Below are 25689 nucleotides of genomic sequence, written 5' to 3'. Positions count from 1 at the left end.
ATCACAAAGCACCCACTGTGCATAAGGCATGCTGCCATTAGTGCAGGAGTGCAAAACCCCACCATACCACTGACACTGCTTTTTTAAAAAAATTTTTTTAGAGACAGGGTCTTACTCTATCACCCGGGCTAGAGTGCAGTGGCGTGATCATAGCTTGCTGCTGCCTTGAACTCCTGGGCCCAAGCAATCCTCCTGCCTCAGCCTCTCAATTAGCTGGGACTATAGGCGTGCACCATCACACTCAGCTAATTTTTTCTTTTTTTCTTTTTTTTTTAAGAGATGGGGTCTTGCTATGTTGCCCAGGCTGGTCTAGAACTCCTGGGCTGAAATGATTCTCCTGCTTCAACCTCCCAAAGTGCTGGGATTATAGGTGTGAGCCACTGTGGTGGCTGACATTTCTTTTAGGGTGGCCATGGTTATTTTAGGTAGGGGAAGGGAGAACTGGCAAGATCAGGTTGCTGTTCACAATAGACAATCAACTAAGCAAATCAATGAAATCACGAAAAGACAGGGTTTAATAACGAAAGTAGATATAGTTTGCCATTTGGGAAGAGGGATGCTACATTGTAGCTGTGAAGATGATTTACATGTAAGACCAAAAAAGAGACATGCAGGAATAAATAATGAAGTCAGTAATCAAATTAATGAAGAGAACGAAAGAAAAGGAAAGAATGAGAGAAAATATAAACGTATTTGGCCAAAATCAGTTGGACATCTGTGTCAAACTTTTACACAAGAGCAACAGCCTGTATCACAGTTTGCCAACCCTGCCATTCATTAACAATGAAGACACGATCCCACATTATAATTTCCTAAATTTACAAGAAAAATAATGCCTTTGGCATCACAGTCTTTGCCAAAGTATATAGAACAGGCTTCCACTGAAAGTTCACTCATGCTGTTAAAATGCTTTAAATAGTAAACAGAGTAGAAAATTAAACAAATCCACAGAAATCAAGTACTAAGCACAAAACAAAAACTTAGATGTGGTCTTCCAGCTCCTGGCACTTTCTCTTTGCATTATGAAGCAGGAGAGGCACGGGCATCATGGACGTCCCATGGAGCACACAGAGCAGAAGCGGTCATAAACTGCTGCCCTCCTGACGTGTCTGTCCACATTTCTCTAGCTCTTAGATGCCCACAACAAATCAGACCCAGCAGAGAATATACAGGTAATCCTTTTGAATACTGTAGCAGCTTCTGATTTGCTCAACAAAGCTGACTAGTGAATGTTTCCCTGAGCCCATTACAAATGCCTCAGAGCTGGAACTAGAAGCTTGAGAGCAAAGGTTGCCCTTCTCCACTATTCCATTTTGGTATAACTTTTTTTTTTCTAACTATAAAAGCAATGCATGCTTAACACTCAACTTGGACAGCGTTCAATGCCTCCTGCCAAATGGGGCCTTCAGCATTCATGCGAAGGCTGGAGATCCCTGAAGGGCTGTCGAGGATACAAGTGACCCAGTTTCCTGTGCCTACTCGGTCTGGGGACCCAATAATGCACCCTCATCGTTTAGCTCATTCTCAGTAGAGGGGAAAATATGACAGGACTATTCACTAGAGTTTTTCCCCTAAAGCAATGATTCGAGAAACAGCCATAAAATGAGGAAAGTTCCACCCTTTGAGAGCAGCAGGCTTACGAGCTGTGGAAGACTAGAAATGGCTGCAAACTCTTTGACACTCCTGTCATTACAGCGTGGGACTGTATCCCCTCCCCTTGAATCGGGGTAGGCTGTGAGACTGCTTTGACCAACATTATATGACAGAAGTGAGGCTGTGCCACTTTCCAGGCCTCATCTGAAGGGATCAGCACATCTATTCCCATCTTGGAACGCCTGCTCTTGCAATGCTCACTGTGGAGGAAGCCAGCACCATGTTATGAAGCCAACTGCCCTGAGACCACCAGGTTGGGAGGAGCCCAGCAACATGGGGAGGCCAAGGATGAGAAGTGGGGAGGAGTAGGGGGAGGAGAGCAGAAAGGGGAAGAGGGTACACTGCGGCCATTTTAGAAGGAAGAAAGGAAGGAAGGAAGGGATCGAAGGAGAGTGGAAGAAAGAGTGAGCAGGAGGAAGGGAAGGAGGAAGGGAGAGAGGGAGGGAGAAGGGAAAATGTGTGCAAGCCTAGGGAGCTTGCTGGGACACAGGAAGTGCCTCTAAATGGGCCCACACAAAAAACCCTTCCTGATACTACAGCCTGCAGCTTCTCTCATCCTTCTCATCTCAGCTTAAATATCTCTCCCGGCTGTCTTTGCCGCTAACAAACACAGAAGTCAGCCAGTGCACCAGATGACCAAGTTGCCAGATTGCCAACAGTGTTTTTCAGCAATGTGGTCTCTCTTCCACTCCTCCATCCAAGTCTGTCCCTGAACCTCTTGAACCTGCTCAGGCCAGTCACACACCTGCCTAGAGCTGGGTACTCCAGCGGCTTTACTGGGGACCTGGCCATGAACTCTGTCATTTCTCCAGCCGAAGCAGACAGCTAATCCTCCTGCCCCAGTGTTCATCCTAGCCCTACCTTGTCTCCTATGCAAAGAGGAGTGCATTTTTACACAATGCATTCAGGATATCACCTGGCCCAAGTTTTCCCGAGAACTGCACTGCCACAGGGCTGCTTCTTAGGGTGGCCAGCCATCCTAGTTTGCCCAGGACTTAGGTGTTTCTAGGGATGTGGGATGCTCAGTGCTTGATCAGGAGCATGCTGGGAAAACCTGATCTCTGCTCTGAGGCTGGTCTGTCCAGTGCCCCAGGTCATTACAATAGAAGAAGAGGCTCAGAGAGTTTTTAAAAGAAAAATAGGCTGGGTGCAGTGGCTCACACCTGTATCCCAGCACTTTGGGAGGCCAAGGCGGGCAGACCACTTGAGCCCAGGAGTTTGAGACCAGCCTGGGCAACATGGCGAAACTGTCTCCAGTCTTTTACACTTTATGTAAAATATAAAAGAAAAACAGTGGGGGTGTTTCCAATTTAAATAGCATGCACCCTAGTGGCCAGTCAATATTTAACGAGGGACAACAGTATATACCCACATACAAGCATAAAGATCAACAACACTCTACATGGGTATTGGTTTGATGAGTCAAGAAGAATCAACAAATGACCTAAACACAGCTCAGACAAAATCATGCCCAAGCACATGTGCAGCCACCACCTTAGCAACTAACCCTGTTATTCATCCCTAACACTCCCTCAAAGCATGCATCACACCAGTCACCTCAGAAGGTTCTGATGACACTTGTTTCTGAAAGGAGAATCGCTCATATACAACTGGTAAATGAAAGTGCGTATACCACAGAGGCTGTATCTCGGCAGAGGTGGGTTTTCTCAGACAAGGAGAGCCAGACTAGTGGGAATAAAACGACAGCCTTCAGCAGAAAAGCCCTCAGCACTGGCAGCAGAAGCCCCTAAAAGTATCTTATGAAAATAAAAAACAAGTGCCTACTGCCTTCCAACCCAGCCACAGGACTTTGGTGTTCTGCTATTAACTCCATTTTTCCCATAAGCCCTGAGAGTTTTAGCAGCAGTTTCGCAGAGCAGGAGGTTTCTGAGGAATGTTACCACGCTGTGGCAGAAACAGCCACACTAGTTTAGTATCTCTCTTCTCTAGACTGTGAGCTCCTTTAGGGCAGGAACTGCATCACTCTTACTCGGCACTGTATACCCAGAGCCTAGCACAAGGGCTGACAGATAAAGTGTCTTATTGATGGATGTTACAAAACTGACTTGAATGGAACCAATAACATCTCCCCCAGCAGAAACAGGACTAAAATCCTGGATGAACATCCTGCTCAGAGAGGAAGGACACTCTGGCCTCAGGGCACACTGCTCCCCTTCCTAGGCCCAAATGAGGCCCAAAAACCCCTCCGCTGATTTCCTTGATCATGACGGAGAAGGCAGGAAAGTCCCAGTAGACTCAATAAATACAGAAAAATAACAGAAAAGGGCCAGGCGCAGTGGCTCACACCAGTAATCCCAGCACTTTGGGAGGCGGAAGTGTGCAGATCACTTGAGGTCAGGAGTTCCAGACCAACCTGGCCAACATGGTGAAACCCTGCCTCTACTAAAAATACAAAAATTAGCCAGGTGTGGTGGCAGGCGCCTATAGTTCCAGCTACTTAGGAGGCTGAGGCAGGAGAATCGCTTGAACCTGGGAGGAGGAGGTTGCAGTGAGCCCAGATTGCACCAATGCACTCCAGCCTGGGTGACAGAGTGAGACTCTGTCGCAAAATAAAAAAAAAGAAAGATAACAGAAAAGGCCAACAAGCCAAGAAGATGTGAATTTTACAGTGAAGCAAAGATATCAGTGAAGTTCAGGTTCTAGAGACAGCTGCTGGTTTGATTCCAGGCTCTGCCACTTACGTGCTGAGTGACCTTCCATAGGTTACCGTGCTGCACCTCACCTACAGAATGGCAGTAATCCTCATACTCACCTCTTAGAATTGTTGTGAGTATTCAACGAGATAAAGAATGAAAGAGTGTTTGCTTTGCACAGGGCCTGGAATATAACAAGTCCTCAACAGAGGTATTTTGGCATGTTATTAACTAACAATAATAATAAACATGTGTGGGCCGGGCGCGGTGGCTCACCCCTGTAATCCCAGCACTTTGGGAGGCTGAGGCAGGTGGATCACAAGGTCAGGAGGTCAAGACCAGCCTGGCCAAGATGGTGAAACCCTGTCTCTACTAAAAACACAAAAATTAATTAGCCGGGCACGGTGGTGGGCGCCTGTAATCCCAGCTACTCGGGAGGCTGAGGCATGAGAATCACTTGAATCTGGGAGGCGGAGGTTACAGTGAGCTGACATCGCGCCACTGCACTCTAGCCTGGGTGACAGAGCAAGACTCCGTCTCAAAAATAATAACAATAATAATAATTTAAAAAAACATGTGTGAGGACCAAACCATAACTAGCTTCCCCTCCAGGGTTCCACTGTATACAGAACAAGTGAAAGAGCTTGGGGTTATATTACCAAGCGGGCCATAAAACAACAGGAAACACATAAAACACAGAGCCGGCCTGCTGTGGGCACATGCATCACAGCAGGGACCATGTGGGAAGAGCTGCGGCAGATGAGGAAATGTCCCTAACCACATGGGTGCTGGCAGGGATGTGAGGAACACAGAGAAGGAACAAAGGGGACAACGATCTTCTCTCTGTCACTAACAACAAATAAGAGAAACAAATCAAATATAAATGTAAAATAAAATTTCACTTAGGAAAGGAGAAGGGAGTGAAAAAATGTTAAATCTAATTAAACTTTACGTTTTAAAGTTGCAGAAGTGGTCTTAAAAATCCTAAAATAAGGAAAATGTATTTAGCATTTCATCTGCATTCCAACATCCCTTGGGCTCACAGAGCCTTTCATACTGGAGCTGGAAGCCAAATTCTCAAAATTAACCAAAGACAGCAAATGTGTAATGCGTGCTCTATGAATTTTGTTTCATTGGAGGCTGTAAAAGAGACAAGGCCAAAAGAAAATGTGACACACTGTTGATATAATTGTAGGACTTCTGGAAGTTCAAAACATTTGGAAATAAATTTTGATTAAAACTGTCTGTATATGCTGTATGAAAGGAGAAAAGGTTAGCCCTTGACAAGGATGGAAGGGGCCCTTGGGCCTGACAACACGCATAAGGTTAAGGCATTGCCACCTACTTCGTAGCATCTAACCATGATTTTTTACTCTTATTAGGGGAATAAGAAAGTAAATCTATAACCAACATTAAAATTACTTTGCACTTGTAATCAAAATAGTTCTATGATTTGTCTCTGACTATTCACAGAATTGTATATTCTGGTGTTTTTTGTTTTGTTTTGAGACAGGGTCTCGCTCTGTCACCCAGGCTGGAGTGCAGCGGCACCATCTCAGCTCACTGCAGCCTCAATCTCCTGTGTGAAAGCGATCCTCCCACCTCAGCCTCCTGAATAACTGGGACTAGAGGCACACAACCCCATGTGTGGCTAATTTTTTTGCATTTTTTGTAGAGACGAGATTTTGTCATATTGCCCAGGCTGGTCTTAAACTCCTGGGCTCAAGCAATCCACCCGTCTTGGCCTCCCAAAGTGCTGAGATTACAGGCAAGAGCCACCATATCCAGCCATAAATTCTGGTTTTTTAAGCCCAAGTCATTTTACATTTGCTTTTCTAAAATGCATTAAATTGTAATATTAAAATCCTTTAAAAAAAACTGTGTATAATTTACGTCAATTTTTCATCAAAATGATCAGATGTATTATACACCATGAGCTTAAATTCTGATCCATTATAAAATTATTTATGATTGCCCCAGACACTTCATATAATTACCTAGATAAAATATAAATTATTTCAAGAAGTATGCCAGGTGTGGTAGCACACCGTCTGTAGTCCCAGCTTGGGAGGCTGAGGAGAAAGGATCACTTGAGCCCAGGAGTTCAAGCCCAGCCTAAGTAACATAGCAAGACCCTCTCTGTCAAAAAGAAATAAATAAATAAAAGATGTTTTTAGGAATACAAACACCCAATAATAATAAACTATCCTCTTTAAAAACGTAGACGAAAGCAGTTTTCCTTTCATTCAAACATTCCTTAACAACTATAAATGTTCACCCATTTAAAATGCCTTCACTTATGCTTTTCTGATATTCCTTGCTTTCATCTATGTTTCAAGGGACTTTAGAGCATTCTAAAACTCATCTGAGATTACTCAGAAATGGAATGATTCCACAAACACCTGCAAGCAGAGAAGAACAATGCTGGCAGCATCTAATCTTTGTCTCAGAAAAGAAAAATAATTACTCAGAGGACTTAATTACTCATTCTGTGAAGAAACATGTTTGCAGCAAACCACTTTGGAGGATCCCAGTGGACATAGGGTAGGAAAAACCACTGGAGACATCCATGACCAGACTTGTAAATGGAGTTCTAAATTTGGATATTTCCAGGAGAGGCAAATCTATTCTGCTCTATCAGAACCCAAGTAAGAGTGGGATTTGAATTAAGGTGGGAATGTTCTGTTCATCTAGAATCCATGTATTCTTACAGCAAATGGACATTTTTTACAAGTAGAAAGAGAATTAAAAGGAAATGCCAAGGAGGAGTAGGAATATCACCCATCTAAACATGAGCACATCAAATAAGCTGACAATCCTCAATGTGGGCTCTGCTACAGAGCTTCAAAAAAATTTCAAAAATTTTATTAAGGTTGAAAGTAGGCCTAATAAAAAAAAATCTGGGTTTGCTTAATCCAGAGAGAGAAAGTTAGAGCATAGGAAACACTAAAGAGTTAACAATTAGGATGGGCTTGGTGGCTCACGCCTGTAATCCCAGCACTTTGGGCAGCCATGTCAGGTAGATTGCTTGAGCCCAGGAGTTCAAGACCAGACTTGGCAACATAGTGAAACACCATTTCTACTAAAAAAAAAGTACAAAAAAAATTAGCCGAGTGTGGTGGCACGTGCCTGTGGTCCCAGCAACTTCAGAGGCTGAGGTAGGAGGATCACCTGAGCCCAGGAGGTGGAGGTTGCAGTGAGCGGAGATCTCGTACCACTGCACTCCAGCCTGGGTGACAGAGTGAGACCCTGTCAAAAAAAAAAAAAAAGTTAATAACTGTCTACAAAAGGGTGTAACTAGAGCAACAGATACTGCAGTTCGACATTGAAAAAGACATTCTACTTAGGAAGGGCTCAAAATGAAATGCATTACCAAAGGAGGCTATGTTTTCTAATTAAAAAAAAAAAATTTCTTATGTATTTCTCCATGAAGACCTATGAATATGTTTTCCAGTAACCTTGAAGAAAAGGGTAAAATATGATGATATTTAGTGCAATTTATCCCCAGAAACATGAAAATAAACTAGAAATGAATGATGCCCTTAAAGTCTTTACAGAATCATAGTTCTCCTGAAAACCAGGACCATTATTCTAAGACATTTTCTAGCTAAGTCTTGATTAGTCGAACTAGGTTGGCACACCCAAGAATAAACAGGTAAGCAGAGACCTAAATCTACATTATCCAATATGACAGCCATGACCTATACACGGCCATTGGGCACCTGAAATGTGGCTGGTCCGAATTGTTAAGTATAAACTACACACAAAGTTTTGAAGACTTATTACAAAATTCTTAGCACAAAAGTGGGGAAAAGAGAAACTTGTAGCACTAAATGTGTTTATTAGAAAAGAAGAAAGAACTAAAATCAATAATCTAAGTTTCCTCCATAGGAAACTAGAAAAACAAGAGCAATTAAATGCAGAGTAAGCAGAAGAAAAGCAATAACAAAAATTAGAGCAGAGTGCTTGCTTCAGCAGCACATATACTAAAATTGGAACAATACAGAGAAGATTAGCATATAAACTTTTTTTAAAAAAATAGAGCACAAATCAATTGACAATAGGAAACCAGTAGAGAAAATCAAACCAAAAGCTGGCTCTTTGAAAAAATAAAGTCAATAAGCTTCTAGAAAGGATAACTAAGAAAAAAAAAAGAGGACACAAATCAACAATATTGAAAATGAAACAGAGGACATCACTATAGAGTCCATGGACATTAAAAAGAGGGTAAGGGGATACCACGAACAACTCTATATCCACAAATCTGATCACTTAGACAAAAAGACCAATTCCCTTAGTTTCTCAGGGTTCCCAAAGAAAAAAAAAAGAAATTAAGAAAAGACCAATTTCTTGAAAGGTACAATCTGCCAAAACTCTCACAAGAAGAAATAGACAGGCTGGGTGCAGTGGCTAACGCCTATAATCCCAGCACTTTGAGAGGCCGAGGCAGGTGCATCACCTGAGGTCAGGAGTTTGAGACCAGCCCAGCCAACATGGTGAAACCCCTTCTCTACTAAAAATACAAAAATTAGCTGGGCATGGTGGCATGCACCTGTAATCCCAGCTACTCAAAAGGCTGAGGCAGGAGAATTGCTTGAACCTGGGAGGCAGAGGGTGCAGTGAGCTGAGATCGTGTCACTGCACTCCAGCCTGAGTGACCAAGCGAGACTCTATCTCAAAAAAAAAAAAAGAAGAAGAAGAAAAAGACAATTTGGATAGACCTATATCCATTGAGGAAACTGAAGCAATATTTAATAACCTTTCAAAAAGAAACACCAGGCCTAGATGGGGTCATTGGTGAATTCTATCAAACATTTAGGGAATAAATTATACCAATTCTCTACAATCTATCTCTTTCAGAAGACAGAAGCAGTGGGGGTACTTCCCAACTCATTCTATGGGGCCAGAATCTACCCTAATACCAAAACCAGATAAAGAAATTACAAGAGCCGGGCGCAGTGGCTCATGCCTGTAATCCCAGCACTTTGGGGCCTAGACATGTAGATCACTTGAAGTCAGGAATTCGAAACCAGCCTGGCGAACATGGTGAAACCCCGTCTCTATTAAAAATACAATAATTAGCCAGGTGTGGTGGCACACACCTGGATCCCAGCTACTCAGGAGGCTGAGGTATGAGAATCGTTTGAACCCGGAAGGCAGAGGTTGCAGAGCCAAGATTGCACCACTGCACTCCAGCCTGGACAACAGTCCAATACCTCTCATTAATACAGACACAAAAATCTTCAACAAAATAGCAAATAGAATCCAACAATGTATAAAAAGAATTATACACCATGATCAAGTGGGATTTATCCCAGGTATGCAAAGCTTGTTCAACTTAAAAATCAATTAATCAATCAAGCTAAAGAAGAAAAATCACATCTTCACATCCATAAACACAGAAAAAGCATGTGATGAACTTTAACATCCAGTCATGATAGAAACTCTCAGTAAACTAGGAATGGCTTTTTTTTTTTTGAGACAGAGTCCCGCTCTGTCATCCAAGCTGCAGTACAGTGGCGTAATCTCGGCTCCCTGCAACCTGCGCCTCCCACGTTCAAGCGATACTCCTGCCTCAGCCTCCCAAGTAACTGGGATTACAGGTGCGTGCTACCACACCTGGCTAATTTTTGTATTTTTCGTAGAAATGGGGTTTCCCATGTTGCCCAGGCTGGTCTCAAACTCCTGACTTCAGATGATCTGACCTCCTCGGCTTCCCAAAGTGCTGGGATTACAGGCATGAGCCACCACGCCTGGCCGGGGAGAACTTCTTCAACTTGATAAACAGTATCTTCAAAAAACCTACAGCAAACGTCATACTTAACAGTGGGAAACTAGAAGCTTTCCCACTAAGAACAGAAATAAGCCAAGGATATCCCCACTCACCACTCTTTCCAACACTGGACTGGAAGTCCTAGCTAATGAAATAAGGCAAGAAATAAAAAGAAAAATAAAACTGTCTTTGTTTGCAGATGACATGATCATCCAAGAAGAAAATCCTAAAGACTAAACACAAAAAACTGAAACCAGGCAGTGATTACAGCAAGGCTGCAGGATACAAAAGTCAATCACTTTCCTATATACCAGCAATGAACAAGTGGAATTTGAGATTAAAAACACAATACCATTTACATTAGCACCCCCCAGAATGAAACACTTAGGTACTTGGAATATCTATATGCGAAAAATTAAAGAAGTGATTAAAGAAGTCAGAGCACTAAAGAAATGGAGAGATATTCCATGTTCATAGACAGGGAGATTCAATATAGTCAAAGTGTCAGTTCTTCCCAACTTCATCTATAGACTCAATGCAATCCCAATCTAAATCCAGCAAGTTATTTTGCAGATATCAACAAACTGATTCTAAAGTTTATATGGGGAAGCAAAAGACCCAGAATGGTCAAAAAAATATTAAAAGAGAAGAACAAAGTTAACGGGCTGACACTATACGACTTCAATACTTATAATAAAGCTACAATAAATAAGACAGTGTGGTATCGATGAAAGAAGAGAGAAACAGACCAATGGAACAGAACAGAGAGCCCAGAATTCGACCCTGATAAATACAGTGACTTGATCTTTGACAAAGGAGCAAAGGCAATACAATGGAGCAAGGGGTCTTTTCAACAAATGATGTTGGAATAACTGGATATCCACATACAAAAAAGCGCCTCTAGACAAAGATCACAGACCCTTCACAAAAATTATCTGAAATGAATCATAGGCCTAAATGTAAAATGCAAACTATAAAGCTCCTAGAAGATAACAGGAAAAAATCTAGATTATGTTGGGTAGGATGATGACTTTTTAGATATAATACCAAAGGCACAATCTATGAAAATAAGAATTGATAAGCTAAGCTTTATTAAAATTAAAATTTTCCTCTCCATGAAAGGCACTGTCAAGAGAATGAAAAGACAAGCCACAGATTGAGAAAACATATTTACAAAAGAAATATCCTATAAAGGATAAATATTTGTAAATTGAATATTCACAGAAGACATATCTGATAAAGGATAAATATTTGCAAGTTGAATATTTGCAAAAGACATATCTGATAAAGGACTAGTATCCAAAATATAAAAAGAACTCTTAAAACACAGTAAGAAAACAATCCAATTTTTTAAAATGGGCCAAAGACCTTAACAGATACCTCACCAAAGATGATATACAGATAGTAAATAAGCATATGAAAAAATGTTCCATATCATATGTCATCAGGGAAATGCAAATTAAAATGAGGTACCACTACATACCTATTAGAATGGCCAAAATCCAAAACAATTACAACACCAAATATTAGCAAGAATGGGGAGCAACAGGAACTCTCATTCATTGCTGGTGGGAATGCAAAATGATCCAGCCACTTTGCAAGACAGTTTGGCAGCTTCTTAACAAACTAAACATACTTATTAAGTCCAGCAATTGCATTTCTTGGTATTTGCACAAAAGAGCTGAAAACTTATATACATACAAAACCTGCTATAAACACAGATGTTTGGCCAGGCATGGTGGCTCACACCTGTAATCCCAGCACTTTGGGAGGCTAATGTGGGCGGATTACCTGAGGTCAGGAGTTTGAGACCAGCCTGGACAACATGCCAAAACCCCATCTCTACTACAAATACAAAAATTAGCCAGGTGTGGTGGCATGCACCTGTAATCCCAGCTACTCGGAAGGCTGAGGCAGGAGAATCACTTGAACCCGTGAGGCAGAGGTTGCAGTGAGCCGAGATCACACCACTGCACTCCAGCCTGGGCAACAGAGCAAAACTCTATCTCAAAAAATAAAATACATAAAAAATAAAAAAACATAGATGTTTATAGCAGCTTTATTCATAACTGCCTAAACTTGGAAACAATCAAGATATCCTTCAGTAAGTGAATAAATAAACTGTGGTATCTCCAGACTATAGAACATTATTCAGTGCTAATACAAAATGAGCTATTAAGCCATGAAAAGAGAAACGTTAAATGCATACTACTAAGTCAAAGAAGCCAATCAGAAAAGGCTACACACTGTATTATTCCAAATATATGACATTCTAAAAAAGGCAAAACTATGGAGGCAGTAAAAAGATCAGTGGTTGACAGGAGTTAGGGAAGAGAGAGGGATGAATAGCCAGAGCACAGAGGATTTTTAGGGCACTAAAAATTACCATTACTGGCTGGGCGCGGTGGCTCACACCTGTAATCCCAGCACTTTGGGAGGCCAAGACAGGCGGATCACGAGGTCAGGAGATCGAGACCATCCTAGCTAACATGGTAAAACCCCGTCTCTACTAAAAAAAAAAAAAAAAAAAATACAAAAAAAAATTAGCCGGGTGTGATGGCTGGCGTCTGTAGTCCCAGCTACTCGGGAGGCTGAGGCAGGAGAATGGCATGAGCCCGGGAGGCGGAGCTTGCAGTGAGCCAAGATTGTGCCACTGTGCTCCAGTCTGGGCAACAGAGCAAGACTCCATCTCAAAAAAAAAAAATTACCGTTACTGAGTATATACCCAAAGGACTATAAATCATTCTACTATAAAGACACATATGCACACGTATGTTTACTGCAGCACTGTTTACAATAGCAAAGACTTGGAAGCAACCCAAATGTCCATCAGTGATAGACTGGATAAAGAAAAGGTGGCACCTACACACCACGGAATACAATGCAGCCATAAAAAAGGATGAGTTCACGTCCTTTGCAGGGACATGGATGAAGTTGGAAACCATCATTCTCAGCAAACCATCACAAGAACAGAAAACCAAACGCCACATATTCTTACTTATAAGTGGGAGTTGAATAAGTAGAACACATGGACACACCGGGACCTGTTGAGGGGTAGGGGGCTAGGGGAGGGATAGCATTAGGAGAAATAACTAATGTAGGTGATGGGTGGATGGATGCAGCAAACCACTATGGCACATGTATACCTATGTAACAAAACTGCACGTTCTGCACATGTACCCCAGAACTTAAAGTATACTAATAATTTTTTTTAAAAAAAGACAAAATGTTAGGAGAAAAGAACTGTCAAGCTAGGATTCCATGCCCAGCTAAGCAATCATAAAGAATTAAGGCAAAATAAAAACATTTTAAAACCTACAATGACTATGTTCCACTAACACATTCTTAGTAAACAACTGATATATCATAGAATGTACTTCAGAAAGAAGAGCCCAAAGAAGGAAGCAAGACAGGTTGGTGACCACAGAAATTGATAAAATATATTATCAAATACAGCCAGTTACAGATTATAAATAAATTATGATTAAAAATGATTATGATTATGATGAAAAGAAAAGTGGCAACATGGATGAACCTTGAAAACATTATGCTAAGTGAAAGAAGCCAGGAACAAAACCACACATTATATAATTCCATTTACATAAAATGTTCAGAATAGACAAATCTAAAGAGACGGAAAGTAGATTAATGGCTGCCTAGGACTGGGGCAACAAAGAAGAGAGTGGGAGTAGGCTAGTACTGTTGATGACTAAAGGATTTCTTTTAAGTGGGACAAAAGTGTTGTAAAATTAGATTGTGGCAATGGTTGCACAACTCTTAATAAACTAAAAAAATTGACTTGTACACTTTAAATGGGTGAATTGTACAGTATGTGTATTATATCTTAATAAAGTCATTTTAAAAAGTGGAACTAGAAAGGAAAAGGGGATGTTCAAATATACTAAGATCCTTATAAATTTTGATAGAAATTTTTGTAACTATTCATGAATGTTAAAAACTTAGAAATAACCATTAGGAGAACAAAAATACCATCTATAGCTCCCTCTCTCTCTATACACACACACACACACACACACACACACACACACACACTTTCTCTCATTACTAAAAGACAGAGTCTATGAGACTAGGTCAAAAAAGCTTATTGAGAAGCCAGAACAGAAAAAGAAACAAAATCATAAAAATAAAATAAAAAATATTCTGTATGATACTGCAATGGTAGACGCATGTCATTATAAATTTGCCCAAACCCACAGAATATTAGAGTGAACCCTAGTGTAAACAGGAGACTGTGGGTGATAATGATGTGCCATGAACAACAGTTACAATTCAACAATGAACTTAGGTTCATCAGTTGTAACAAATGCACCACTCTAGTGGGGGATGTTGATAATGAGGGAGGCTATGCATGCGGGGGCAGGAATATATGGAATATCTCTGTACCATCCTCTCAATTTTACTGTGAACCTAAAACTGCTCTAATCAAATAAAGCCTTTATTTAGAAAAAAAAAAAGAGAATGTAAACTACCTCATCATTGTTTATAACGATTACATAGTAAAATCATATTTTGAATATATTCAGTTAAATAAAATATATTTTTTAAATTAATTTCACATATTTCTTTTTACTTTTTTAAATATGGCTACAAGAACTTAAAATGACATATTTGGCTCACATTTGAGGCTTGCACTGTACTTCTATTGGACAGGGCTAAGCTAAACAATCAAAGAAATACCACTGTGTTAGCCACACCTCTGGGTTCCCAAACATTTTCAAAATGTGAACAGAAGGGAGGAGGGCAAATGCCGGCAGGAGCATTCTGAGGACATGTGTTAAGTATAACAGCAGCAGTAGCAGCAGCTAGTATGTGGTTCTAAGTAAGTAACAAGCATAAACAATGACTTTCCAGAAAAGGAGATGCTGCAGTTGCAGCTTCTTTTTTCTCTCCATCCAGGAGTGTCTCAAAGACCCCTTCCTGGATGTGGCTCTCCTGCTTACCTTTGATAAGCTCCGGACTGTATGTTTTACGCAGCTGCTCCAGGAAGCTGTTGTAGAAGCCCTCTGCCTGCTCTGTGGGCATTGCTAGGTGGAAATCAGGCTTGTTTCCCTTCAGGACACACTGGAGGGTAAACTGGCTGACACACAGAATCTCGTACTGTTTGTCCATCACACTCTTCGACCAGTGCTTCCCACTCTCATCCTCAAATACACGCAGGTTTAGAATCTTTCGGACCCTAAGGGGAAAAAGAGCAGTGAGAGCTACCTGAGAGATCACAAGCCCCCCCAACACACTCCATACCCCAAAAATGTCACCAGCTTCCGGCCAAATAAGAACATAATGATGACTCCACCCCTGACAGGAGGCATGACCTCAGGCAAGTCACTTATCCACCCTGTGCTTCAGTGTCCTCAGCTGCAATACAGAATAACAGTTCTACCTCACACGGTTGTTTTGAGATTGCTTCTTTTTTGCCAGTCGCTCCAGTTCACAGCAGCTACTGGTGAGAACTGGGGCTAAGATGACAACCACCTATTCTCTGCTCCTCTAGGTCGGGGATATGTCAAAACATGGGTCCAACTGTAATTTTTCATGAACGAATTCATCACATTAGGATAAATGACATCCATTTTTACACCCCTTCTTGGAGCTACTCAAAATGAACAATTTGGCTGAGCACAGTGGCTCATGCCTGAAATCCCAGTACTTTGGGAGGCCACAGCAGGTGGATCACCTGAGGTCAGGAGTTCGAGACCAGCCTAGCCAACATAGAGAAACCCCATCTCTACTACTAAAACTACAAAAGTTAGCCAGGCATGGTGGCGGGCGCCTTTAATCCCAGCTACTCAGGAGGCTTAGGCACAAAAATCGCTTGAACCAGGGAGGCAGAGATTGCAGTAAGCTAAGATGGCACCACTGCACTCCAGCCTGGGCGGCAGAGGGAGACTCGGTCTCCAAAGAAAAAAAAAAGAACAATTCAGCAAATACACTGAGAGAAAAATCATGGTTATTGCAAATACGCAAAAAGATCTGGAGAAAGACACCTTGAAAACTATGTCACAAGCTCCTTAAGCCCCAGAGGGGCTTTCCCTATACATGTGAAGGATAGTCACCATGGCAAGAAAGTTGACCAGGTGACATCTATAGGGTCAGATTTGAGAAGCACAGCAAAGAACCACCAGCATGAAAGCTGAAATCTCACCATTTGAGAGCCACCCTTCTGGATGATGTTAAGTCGATGACAGTTTCAAAGACTCTATAAATACTAATTAACTGACTCTTAATATGGGCACCCTCAGGGACAGGTGCTACTCATTACCCCCTCTCCACAGCCAAGATTTGTCTTATGTTGAATCATATCTCTTAAGCACCAGGCTAAGTATTAGCTCTGTAGTATGTCAGAGCCACAAAGACATTCAAACCCACAGCCTCAGTTTTTAGCCATTACACCACTCTACCACTTCTTTGAGTATCCAGGGGACAGCTACTAAAATACCACCATCACTGAAGTAGTATTGAATGATAGTTATCCATCATCAACACCTTAGCAGGAATTCAGTTTCAAGTCTGATTTTCAATCTAACACAAAAGAATCAGTTGGGCAGGGTTATACCCAAGCTCTGAGCACCAAGGGGCAGAATAAATGGATCCAGCATCTAAAGTAAATGTGCCCCGTGGTAATGGAGGGGAGGAGGTGCACAGAGGGCACATTCTGATTTTATGTCTGGAATGAATGGGAGCTATAAAGTGAACAATCATTAAGCAGGATTTTAGGGCCATATTTCATCTGTGCTGCTTTGGCTAAGACACCTAAACCTTTCTATAGTCGAGTTTGCCCATCTGTAAACTCAGAGAGCCAAGCAGGCAGCAGCAATGGCAACCCCTGCTCCTCAACCCCCGCCACCACCTTAGTAAAAAGATCAGGTCAGGGAGCCCAGACTCTAACTGGGGTTCAGGCTTTTTGCTAAGTGTGTGTGCATGATCTGGGGCAAGCAATTTAACCTCTCTGAGTTCTAGATCCCTATGTGCACAGCGAGCTAGTAGACATTCTAAAAATACATAGTGCCCAGATAACATTGCCCAATTTAAAAAAGAGAAACCAAACATAAGAAAAGAGGCTTGGTTTTTGCGTTAAGAGAACAAGAGGCATGCTCTGAGGCCACAGTAGCAAACAGACAGGGGATAGGCGGTGCTCCTGCTCTAAGGCTGACTTAGCGTTGAGGTCTCCCAAATCATTCTTCCTCGGTCTTCTCTGAAACACGGAGATAACCATACTACATCCAATGGGACAATGGTTAAAAGTGACAGGGGCTCACTTCACAGGCACAAAGTACTATGGAAGTTCCCAGCATGACCACCACCACATAGCCCACTCAAACAGCAATGACAGAAATGCATCTTACATGTGCTCCAGTTCCTTCTGCGTATCCTCCAGGGAAATACCCAGCAACACACATATGCCCCTTCCAATGGCACTAATCTGCTCCCCTCCAACTAGAAAGGAACCAAAAGGGAGAGAAGAACTCAGAACCAAACAAGGTCATAAAGCACTTTCAAGTAACCATAGGAGTATTTTAAACATCATACATACTTCTTCTAACTTCTTTGGTTAAAGTCAGTACGTATTCAAAAATGAAAAGAGTTACATAAATGCAGTGAGATGATAATAATTCCCATCCATTCTGATTTTATCTCTGGAATGAATGGGAGCTGTAAAGTGAACAACCATTAAGCAGGATCTTAGGGCCATATTTCATCTATGTTACCTTGGGTAAGACACCCAAAATTTTCTATGGTCAAGTTTGCCCATCTATAAAAACAGACTGTGTTTTCCTCCCCCAGAGAAGCCAGCTCAGCTATATTAACTCTCAGAAAAGAGATTCCTGCCTTTTGCAGAATATCAAAAAAATATGGTAACACAGTATACAGGAAGCATAAAGTGGAAAATGTTCATATCATAAATGACTTTCCTACTTACTATGAGGACAAATACATAATACATAAAAATCACAATTTATGTGTTAAGCTTCAACTCATCAAACTGCTATTATTTCCCAGTTTAGTTTTGTGGTTACATTCTAAGCCAATGATCTCCAAATATTTTTCAATCATGCATCTTGTCCATTTGAAAAAAAAAAGGCTCTAAGCACACACTCCTAACATTTGTATATGTATTTATAACCAAATGTATGCCCTACTACCACTAGACAATATCTCAAATGGTAGCAAGATGCATCATTATGGGCCGGGCATGGTGGTTTATGCCTGTCATCCCAGCACTTTGGGAGGCTGAGGCAGGCAGTCATATGACGTCAGGAGTTCGAGACCAGCTTGGCCAACATGGCGAAATCCCATCTCTAATAAAAATACAAAAATTAGCCGGGCATGGTGGCGGGCGCCTGTAATCCCAGCTACTCAGGAGGCTGAGGCAGGAGAATCGCTTGAACCCAGAAGGTGGAGATTGCAGTGATCCAAGATCACACCATTGCACTCCAGCCTTCTAGCCTGGATGACAAGAGTGAATCTCCATCTCAAAAAAAAAAAAAAGATGCATCTTTATGATGGAGAATCCCTGTTTTTTTTTCATGTTTTTCTTTTTAAGAGGCAGGATCTCTCTATGTTGTCCAAGCTGGAGTGCAGTGACTATTCACAGGTGCAATTCCACTACTAATCAGCACAGGAGTTCTGACCTGCTCTATGTCCAACCTAGGTTGGTCCATCCGTCCTGATGGTCCTCTGGTCCTGGGAACTCACCATACTGATGCAGAACTTTGGTATGACAGCAGGGCAGCATAGTGTACTATAGCCCAGAACCCCTGGGCTCAAGCAATCCTCCCTGCCTCGGCTTCCAGAGTAGCTGGGACTATGGATGCACGCCATCATACCCAGCTAAATCTGCATTTCAAGTGGTGCTCTTGAAAATTTTCTATTTTCTGCCAATTATTTGCCAATCTTATTAGATTATGTTGTTTTACTACTTCATCTTGTACTGACCTAATGTTCTAATCGGAATAGAAGGGTCAACTCAGCCATTTTCTTGCTGTTTGCTTGCTTCTGCAGGGTAATAGCTATAAATATAACTAACACAGTAACATAGACTATGCCATGTTACAATACACTGCTAAAGAAAGGGTGAGAAACTTCCCTCTTTCTTCAGTTGCAATGGCAAGAGACCACCTGCTATTCAGATCCCAGCAGAGCACATCAATCCATTCCTGAAATACCAGTAATGCTTAATTTCTTTATTTTTATGCTAAAATTTTTTAAATCTTTTCTTCTGTGCTGCTTTTCTTATAATGAACTATGTGTGTGTGACTTATTGTCCTTTGAGCCACTGCCTCAAAAGCTGAAATAGAAATAATCTATCCTGACATAGGCAGTAAACAATTGGGGGTTGGTTTGCTCATTTGCATTGCTTCAGAAAAAGCCTTTGGCTTTATTTGTTCTTTGAATAAATCAACATTACTTTCTTACAATGTTGATATACTTTCTAAATTTTTCCCAAAGTATGTTTTAAAAAATAAAGGTCATGAAGATATATCTATCATCAAAGTAAGGATTATATATTTTAGAAAATATGAGAAACATGAAAAAAAGAACAAAGGTACTTTAATATTTTAATGATTTCCTTTTAATATTGTATCTATTCATACATTTTAATTCATATTTGTTCTCAACTACTATAATAATGTTGCATATTTTTATAATAATATTGCATAAGAATTTTTTCATGTCATAACCTTTTCCTAAACACCTTTTAATAGATTCAGCTCATCGAGTAGACTGATTAACCATTCCATTTTGCTGGACATATGGCTTCTTTCAAAATTTTCACCTCAGTAAATAACAGTGTAGTGAAAATCTTCGTACACTAAATAAAGCCTTTTCTACAGTTAGGATTATCTGCTTAGATTCTAGAATCACTGTCAAAGAATTTTGACAGTTTTATAATTATCTTAACATGAAATAAATTATGGCCCAAAGTCTATATATGACACAGAGACTGCTGTCTTATTTTGGAGCAGTTTTGTCCCCCATCCAGGGACAAGTAGAAGGACTAGGAGATTCAAAAGGATTTTTTATTATAAGTAAATGGATCACCAAGGGAAAAAATCTGAGAATCACCACTTTGAACAAAAGATCAAAGGGCTGGAAAAGACCTGAGATGTTTGGTCAATTTTTCTACCTACTAGTGCCATCAGACCTGAGATCTCTACTTCAATAATTCATAACCATTAAAGTTAACCTAGTTAAACCCAAACATTTTAGATCCTCTTCCAACACTGTTTACAGACATCAAATTTTAGCTGCTGACACTGAATGATGGGACATGGGGGTTATTGCACTATTCCGTCTGTTAATATGTTTGAAATGTGCCATAATAAACTTTTAAAAAGTAGATTATCACAATACCCAACCTAAGGCATCAAAATGTGTTTGATCAAGCTGGGTGCAGTGGCTCATGCCTGTAATCCCAGCACTTTGGGAAGCCGAGGCAGGCAAATCACTTGAGGCCAGGAGTTTGAGACCAGCCTAGTCAACATGGCAAAACCCTGTCTCCACTAAAAATACAAAAAAATTAGCCAGGCACAGTGGTGCGCACCTGTAAGCCCAGCTACTCAGGACACAGAGGCATGAGAATCGCTTGAACCCAGGAGGCAGAGGCTGCAGTGATCAGAGATGGCACCACTGTACTCCAGCCTCGGCAACAGAGCAAGACTCTCTCAAAACAAAAACAAAACCAATTAGCCAATTGGAGAAATCTGATGGACTGGGCATCAAATGATATTAAAGGGTTACTATAAAAAAAAAAAGTGTTTGACCAATCACATAAATTGAATATACCACATAGTAAAATGTGTGACTCCTAAGCTGGACATAGTGGTGGTGGCACACGCCTGTAGTCTAACTACTCAGGATGCTGAAGCTAAAGGATCACTTGAGCTCAAGCGTTTGAGGTTGTAGTAAGCTATAATAGTGCCACTGCACTCCAGCCTGGGTGACAGAGCAAGACCCCATCTCTAAAACAAACAAACCATAAATACATAAATTTAAAATAAGGGTGAAGTCAACCAACTATTTTAAAATAAAATAAAATGCGTGACTCCTGATCATCTATGCTGTCCTGACCATAAAACAGGAAGTTAACATTTTAGAACCCCTAAAATAAAATGCCATTCAAACACAGCCACATTTCAGTGAAACCAGCCACATTTTAAAGGAATCAGAAAATCCCTTTCCATTACAATGCAACTAGAAGGCCTGCATAAGTGCAGGGCCCTTCTAACAGAATTTCACAGTTCCCCAACCCAGAATTCCTGAATTATTTACACTTTCCCATAATTAACACCTTTATCTTTTTTAATATGCAGGTTTGGTTGTTTTAACTGAAAGCATATAACTTAAATAATGAACCAAAATAACCCAAACTCTTATTCAGCACATCTCACAGAATACACATTTTCAATATTCCAGATTAGCAGGATGGAGAGTTCAGGAGAGAGATCCAAATTTAAATCTGTCAGTGATGACCACACACAGCAGCAGACTGCAAGATTCTTCTCAATAATGCAAAACATCTTTCATCTATGAATTTTCCCAGTTTTCATGAATTTAAATATTTATAGAAATGTTATAAAAGCTTTAAAATTCCTAAATCCCAGTGCTACTCTATTCCCTATTATTCCAGGACCATTTCCAAAACCAAAGCTACCAGAACAGTTTAGAAATCATTAGGCGGGGTTGAAAAATAGACTCTTAGATTTAAATATATGGTTTTGGTGGGTTTGGTTGTTTCTTTAGGGTTTTTTGTTGTTTTGTTTTGTTTTGTTTTTTGTTTTGGGGTTTTGTTTGTTTGTTGTTTTTTGAGACAGAGTCTCGCTCTGTCGCCCAGGCTGGAGGTTAGTGGCACAATCTCGGCTCACTGCAACCTCTGCCTCCCGGGTTCAAGCGATTCTCCTACCTCAGCCTCCCGAGTAGCTGGGATTATAGGCACCAACCACCGCTCCCGGCTAATTTTTGTATTTGTAGTAGAGATAGGGTTTCTCTATGTTGGCCAGGCTGGTCTCGAACTCCTGGCCTCAGGTGATCTGCCCGCTTTGGCCTCCCAAAGAGCTGGGATTACAGGTGTGAGCCACAGCCCCCGGCCTGTTTTGTTTTTAATTCATACTTTTGTGGACACAAGAACACATATTTGGTGCAGACTGGCTCCAAGGACAGGATATCTGAAATTATTTGAACTGAAACAATATAGTTGTGCCAATAAAGACAGAAAAGACTAAAGACAATATAAAGCTTGTCATTTAAATGTTTTTTAAAAAATATCTTTCGTACCGTGGTTTTCTTAAAACGACTACTTTATCTACACTAATCATCTGGACCTCTGATGCCCAACCGAGACGAAAGTGCTCGAGTGATGACCAGGGGTCGGGTGGCTTGGTCCACAAGAAAAAGAGAAATATTTTCATCTTGAATTCTTTAGATCCCGACCCCTCCGCGCAGAGTTCAGCGGCGAGGGCGAGGGGCGTCCTGGGCAGGGGGCGCCCCTCATCCAGCCTAGGCTCCAGTCACGTGCGTGCACGCAACTGTCAAAGCTCAGCCCAAGGAGCAACTCTCCGCATCTGTGCATTTCATCCTGAGTCAAGCCCCATAAAAATTGGAATACGTAAAAATGGGCAAAAATTGAACATTTAAAATACAGCAGTGAAAAGGAAGGAGTGCCTGCTCCGGAAATGCTCTAAGCGTGGTTCATCAACACTCCCTGAAGAGCGGGCCACGGAGATGCTCCGAGGCTCCGCCATCCCGCACGCAGGACAAAGGTGCTGAGAATGAGGCGCGCTGGTCCTGCACCCTCTGCCGAGACCCGGAAGCCAGGGGCGCGCCGGGGCCGGTCGGGCACGTGCAGGGGGCTCTCCGGCCGCCGCGCTGCCCCGAAACCGGCCCCGGGGACTCGCGGCTGCGCGGACCGAGCTCGCGAAGGGGACCAGGCTCGCGGAGGGGCCGCAGCGGCCCCGAGGATGGCGCAGGAAGACCCCCCACGCAAGACAGCCGGTCGCGGGGGTCAGGGGCGGCTCCTCCCGGGCCCGGCCCCGCCCGACTGACCTGTGACGCTGGCCCGGGTGACGCGCTGCACCACGGCCTTCATGGCGGCGGCTGGGGCGAGTGGGGCGGCGCCGCGCTGCGTCCGGCCTCGCGACTCTGAGGGCGGCTCCGCAGCCGGCGCCCTCTGGAGGTGACACCCGGAAGCGCGCCCAACGGGCCGGTCCGACTCGGTCGGCTGCTGCCCACCCCACGTCGGCCACGCCCACTCTCGGCCTGGCGATAGGCCCACCCACTCATAGATTGACTCCGCCTATGCCTGCCACGCCCACCTGCTGCCCAACCGTAACCCCGCCCGTCATTGAAAAGCCCAGTCCCCACGCTCGGCCCTGCCCCACCCACATCTGGGTCCCGCCAGAGCCCTTTGATCCCCCCATCCCGGGCCCAGCCCCTACCCAGTGCCCAGAACCCACTCTGCCCCGAAGGTAGTCTCTATGCTGGTTTTTTTCTCCCACATACCCGAACCTAAGAACCCGTCATCACTAAGCCTTTAAATTCAGCCTGAATCCTATTTCTAATTGTATTCCTCTTTCCTCTTCCACTCCTCTGCACGCAGATCCTCCCAAATTCTTCTTCCTTGTCTTCCTGCCTCAGTGGCTTTTCAGATACCACATACAAAAGGATCTGCTGCCTAAAATAGCCATTTACCTATCTATTAATTCGACTTAGCCATGTCATGATAATAAATAGGTATGTGATTCTAGAATTCTAATTTCTCATGTAATACAAATGCTACTAATTGGCCCCCTCACTGGGTTGTTAGATTTAAATGAACCAAACCACGTAAAAGTGCTTAGATGGCAGCAAAGGGCTGTACAACTATTACCCCAACAAATTATTATCATTGCTAAAAATAATTCCATCTCAGCAGTCTTCACCTTAAAGGTGACTAATAGCATTGGTGGGCATAGAAAAGGCATTGAAATTGAGAAGAAACCCTCACTTGCCCAGAAAAGACTACAAACTAGTGTGCTTGTTTGTTAAATACTGAATACTAAATTGCCTTAATAACGTTGTCAAAGTTAACATAACCAGTAACAAGAAAGACATCATGTGCCTCCTGATATTGCACTGGGAAGGACACAACATCAATCTTGTGGTATTTCTGCCAAATAATGTATAACCTGAATCCAATCATGATGAAACATGGGACAAAAATAAATTGAGGAACATTCTACAAAATAACCAAGTAGGATTCCGAGAATTAAGGAGGATTTTTTTTTTTTTTTTTTTTTGAAATGCAGTTTTGCTCTTGTGGCCCAGGCTGAAGTGCAATGGTGTGATCTTGGCTCACCACAACTTCTGCCTCCTGGGTTCAAGCAATTCTTCTGCCTCAACCTCCCGAGTAGCTGGGATTACAGGCATGCGCCGCCACGCCCAGCTAATTCTGTATTTTTATTAAAGATGAGGTTTCTCCATGTTGGTCAGGCTGGTCTCGAACTCCCGACCTCAGGTGATCTGCCCGCTTTGGCCTCCCAAAGTGCTGGGATTACAGGCATGAGCCACCACGCCCAGCCGTGGACTTTTTAAAAGACAGGAAAACTACCTGTAATCCCAGCACTTTGGGAGGTCAAGGTGGGCAGATCATTGGAGATCAGGAGTTCGAGACCTGCCTGGCCAACATGGTGAAACCCCGTCTCTACTAAAAACACAAAAATTAGCCAGGCATGGCAGCGCATACCTGTAATCCCAGCTACTCGGGAGGCTGAGGCAAGAAAATTGCTTGAACCCGGGAGGCGGAGGTTACGGTGAGCCGATATCGCGCCACTGCACTCCAGCCTGGGTGACAAAGCAAGACTCTGTCTCAAAAAAAAAAAAAAAAAAAACAGGAAAACTAAATTAACCTGGGTGGTATCCTGGCCAGAAAAATCAGGAAAAGGAAAAGCTTATTACTGGAACAATTGGTAAAATTTGAGTTTTTGAAAAATCAGCAGGTCTCAATATTTTGATCACAGGATCCCTTTACATTCTTAAAAATTACTGGGCACAAAGTATAGCTTTTGTTTAGGTGGATTATATCTAAAAATGTTTACTGTTTTTAACTAACAGAAATAGTTAACATGGATTTATCAATGCATTTAAAAATAGCAATAATAAATCCCCTACATATGAATATCAGAGCAACGAAGTCACTATATGTCACGGGGCCCCTGGAAAACTCCATTGTGCACTCCCGAAAGAATAAGAATAAAAAAGGGAAAATTGGGCTGGTCATGGTGGTTCACGCCTGTAATTCCAGCACTTTGGAAGGCTGAGGCGGGTGGATCACTTGACGTCAGGAGTTCAAGACCAGCCTGGCCAACATGGTGAAACCCCATCTCTACTAAAAATACAAAAATTAGCCAGGCGTGATGGTGGGCACCTATAATCCCAGCTACTTGGGAGGCTGAGGCACAGGAATTGCTTGAAACCGAGAGGCGGAGGTTGCAGTGAGCCGGGATCACTGCCACTGCACTCCAGCCTGGGTGACAAAGTAAACCAGTGTCTCAAAAAAAAAAAGAAAGTTAACATACTTAAAATGGAATTCAAAATGTTCACCCCTATGGTACA

General features: G+C 42.2%; 1 protein-coding gene, 1 non-coding gene and 1 pseudogene across 4 annotated transcripts in view; 2 read left to right on the top strand and 1 right to left on the bottom strand.

Annotated features, from left to right (window-relative positions):
- DTD1 (D-aminoacyl-tRNA deacylase 1) overlaps positions 1 to 23358 on the bottom strand; it is a 171549-nt gene extending 148191 nt beyond the window's left edge. For 2 of the 3 annotated variants that reach the window (XM_004061864.5, XM_019017432.4), the window contains exons 1-3: positions 23143 to 23358; positions 17445 to 17535; positions 15042 to 15277 (exon numbers count right to left, since the gene is read on the bottom strand). In XM_004061864.5, the coding sequence (XP_004061912.1) occupies positions 15042 to 15277; positions 17445 to 17535; positions 23143 to 23185 (370 nt within the window). In that variant the 5' untranslated portion in view covers positions 23186 to 23358. Of the gene's footprint in view, positions 1 to 7101; positions 7557 to 15041; positions 15278 to 17444; positions 17536 to 23142 lie in introns of those variants that run through there. The other variant, XM_063702091.1, reaches the window with a different exon arrangement.
- On the top strand, positions 5558 to 5678 carry LOC115931786 (U6atac minor spliceosomal RNA). The gene has a single exon (XR_004068239.1). It is a non-coding gene; the product is annotated as a U6atac minor spliceosomal RNA (small nuclear RNA).
- Positions 8270 to 8326, top strand: LOC115931751 (uncharacterized; annotated as a pseudogene).
- Positions 23359 to 25689: the final 2331 nt, after the last annotated feature.

This window comes from Gorilla gorilla, chromosome 21, assembly GCF_029281585.2.
Source record: "Gorilla gorilla gorilla isolate KB3781 chromosome 21, NHGRI_mGorGor1-v2.1_pri, whole genome shotgun sequence".
NCBI classification, from domain to species: domain Eukaryota; kingdom Metazoa; phylum Chordata; class Mammalia; order Primates; family Hominidae; genus Gorilla; species Gorilla gorilla.
Note: the sequence above shows the minus strand (reverse complement) of the source record. Positions and strands in the feature narration are given on the sequence as shown.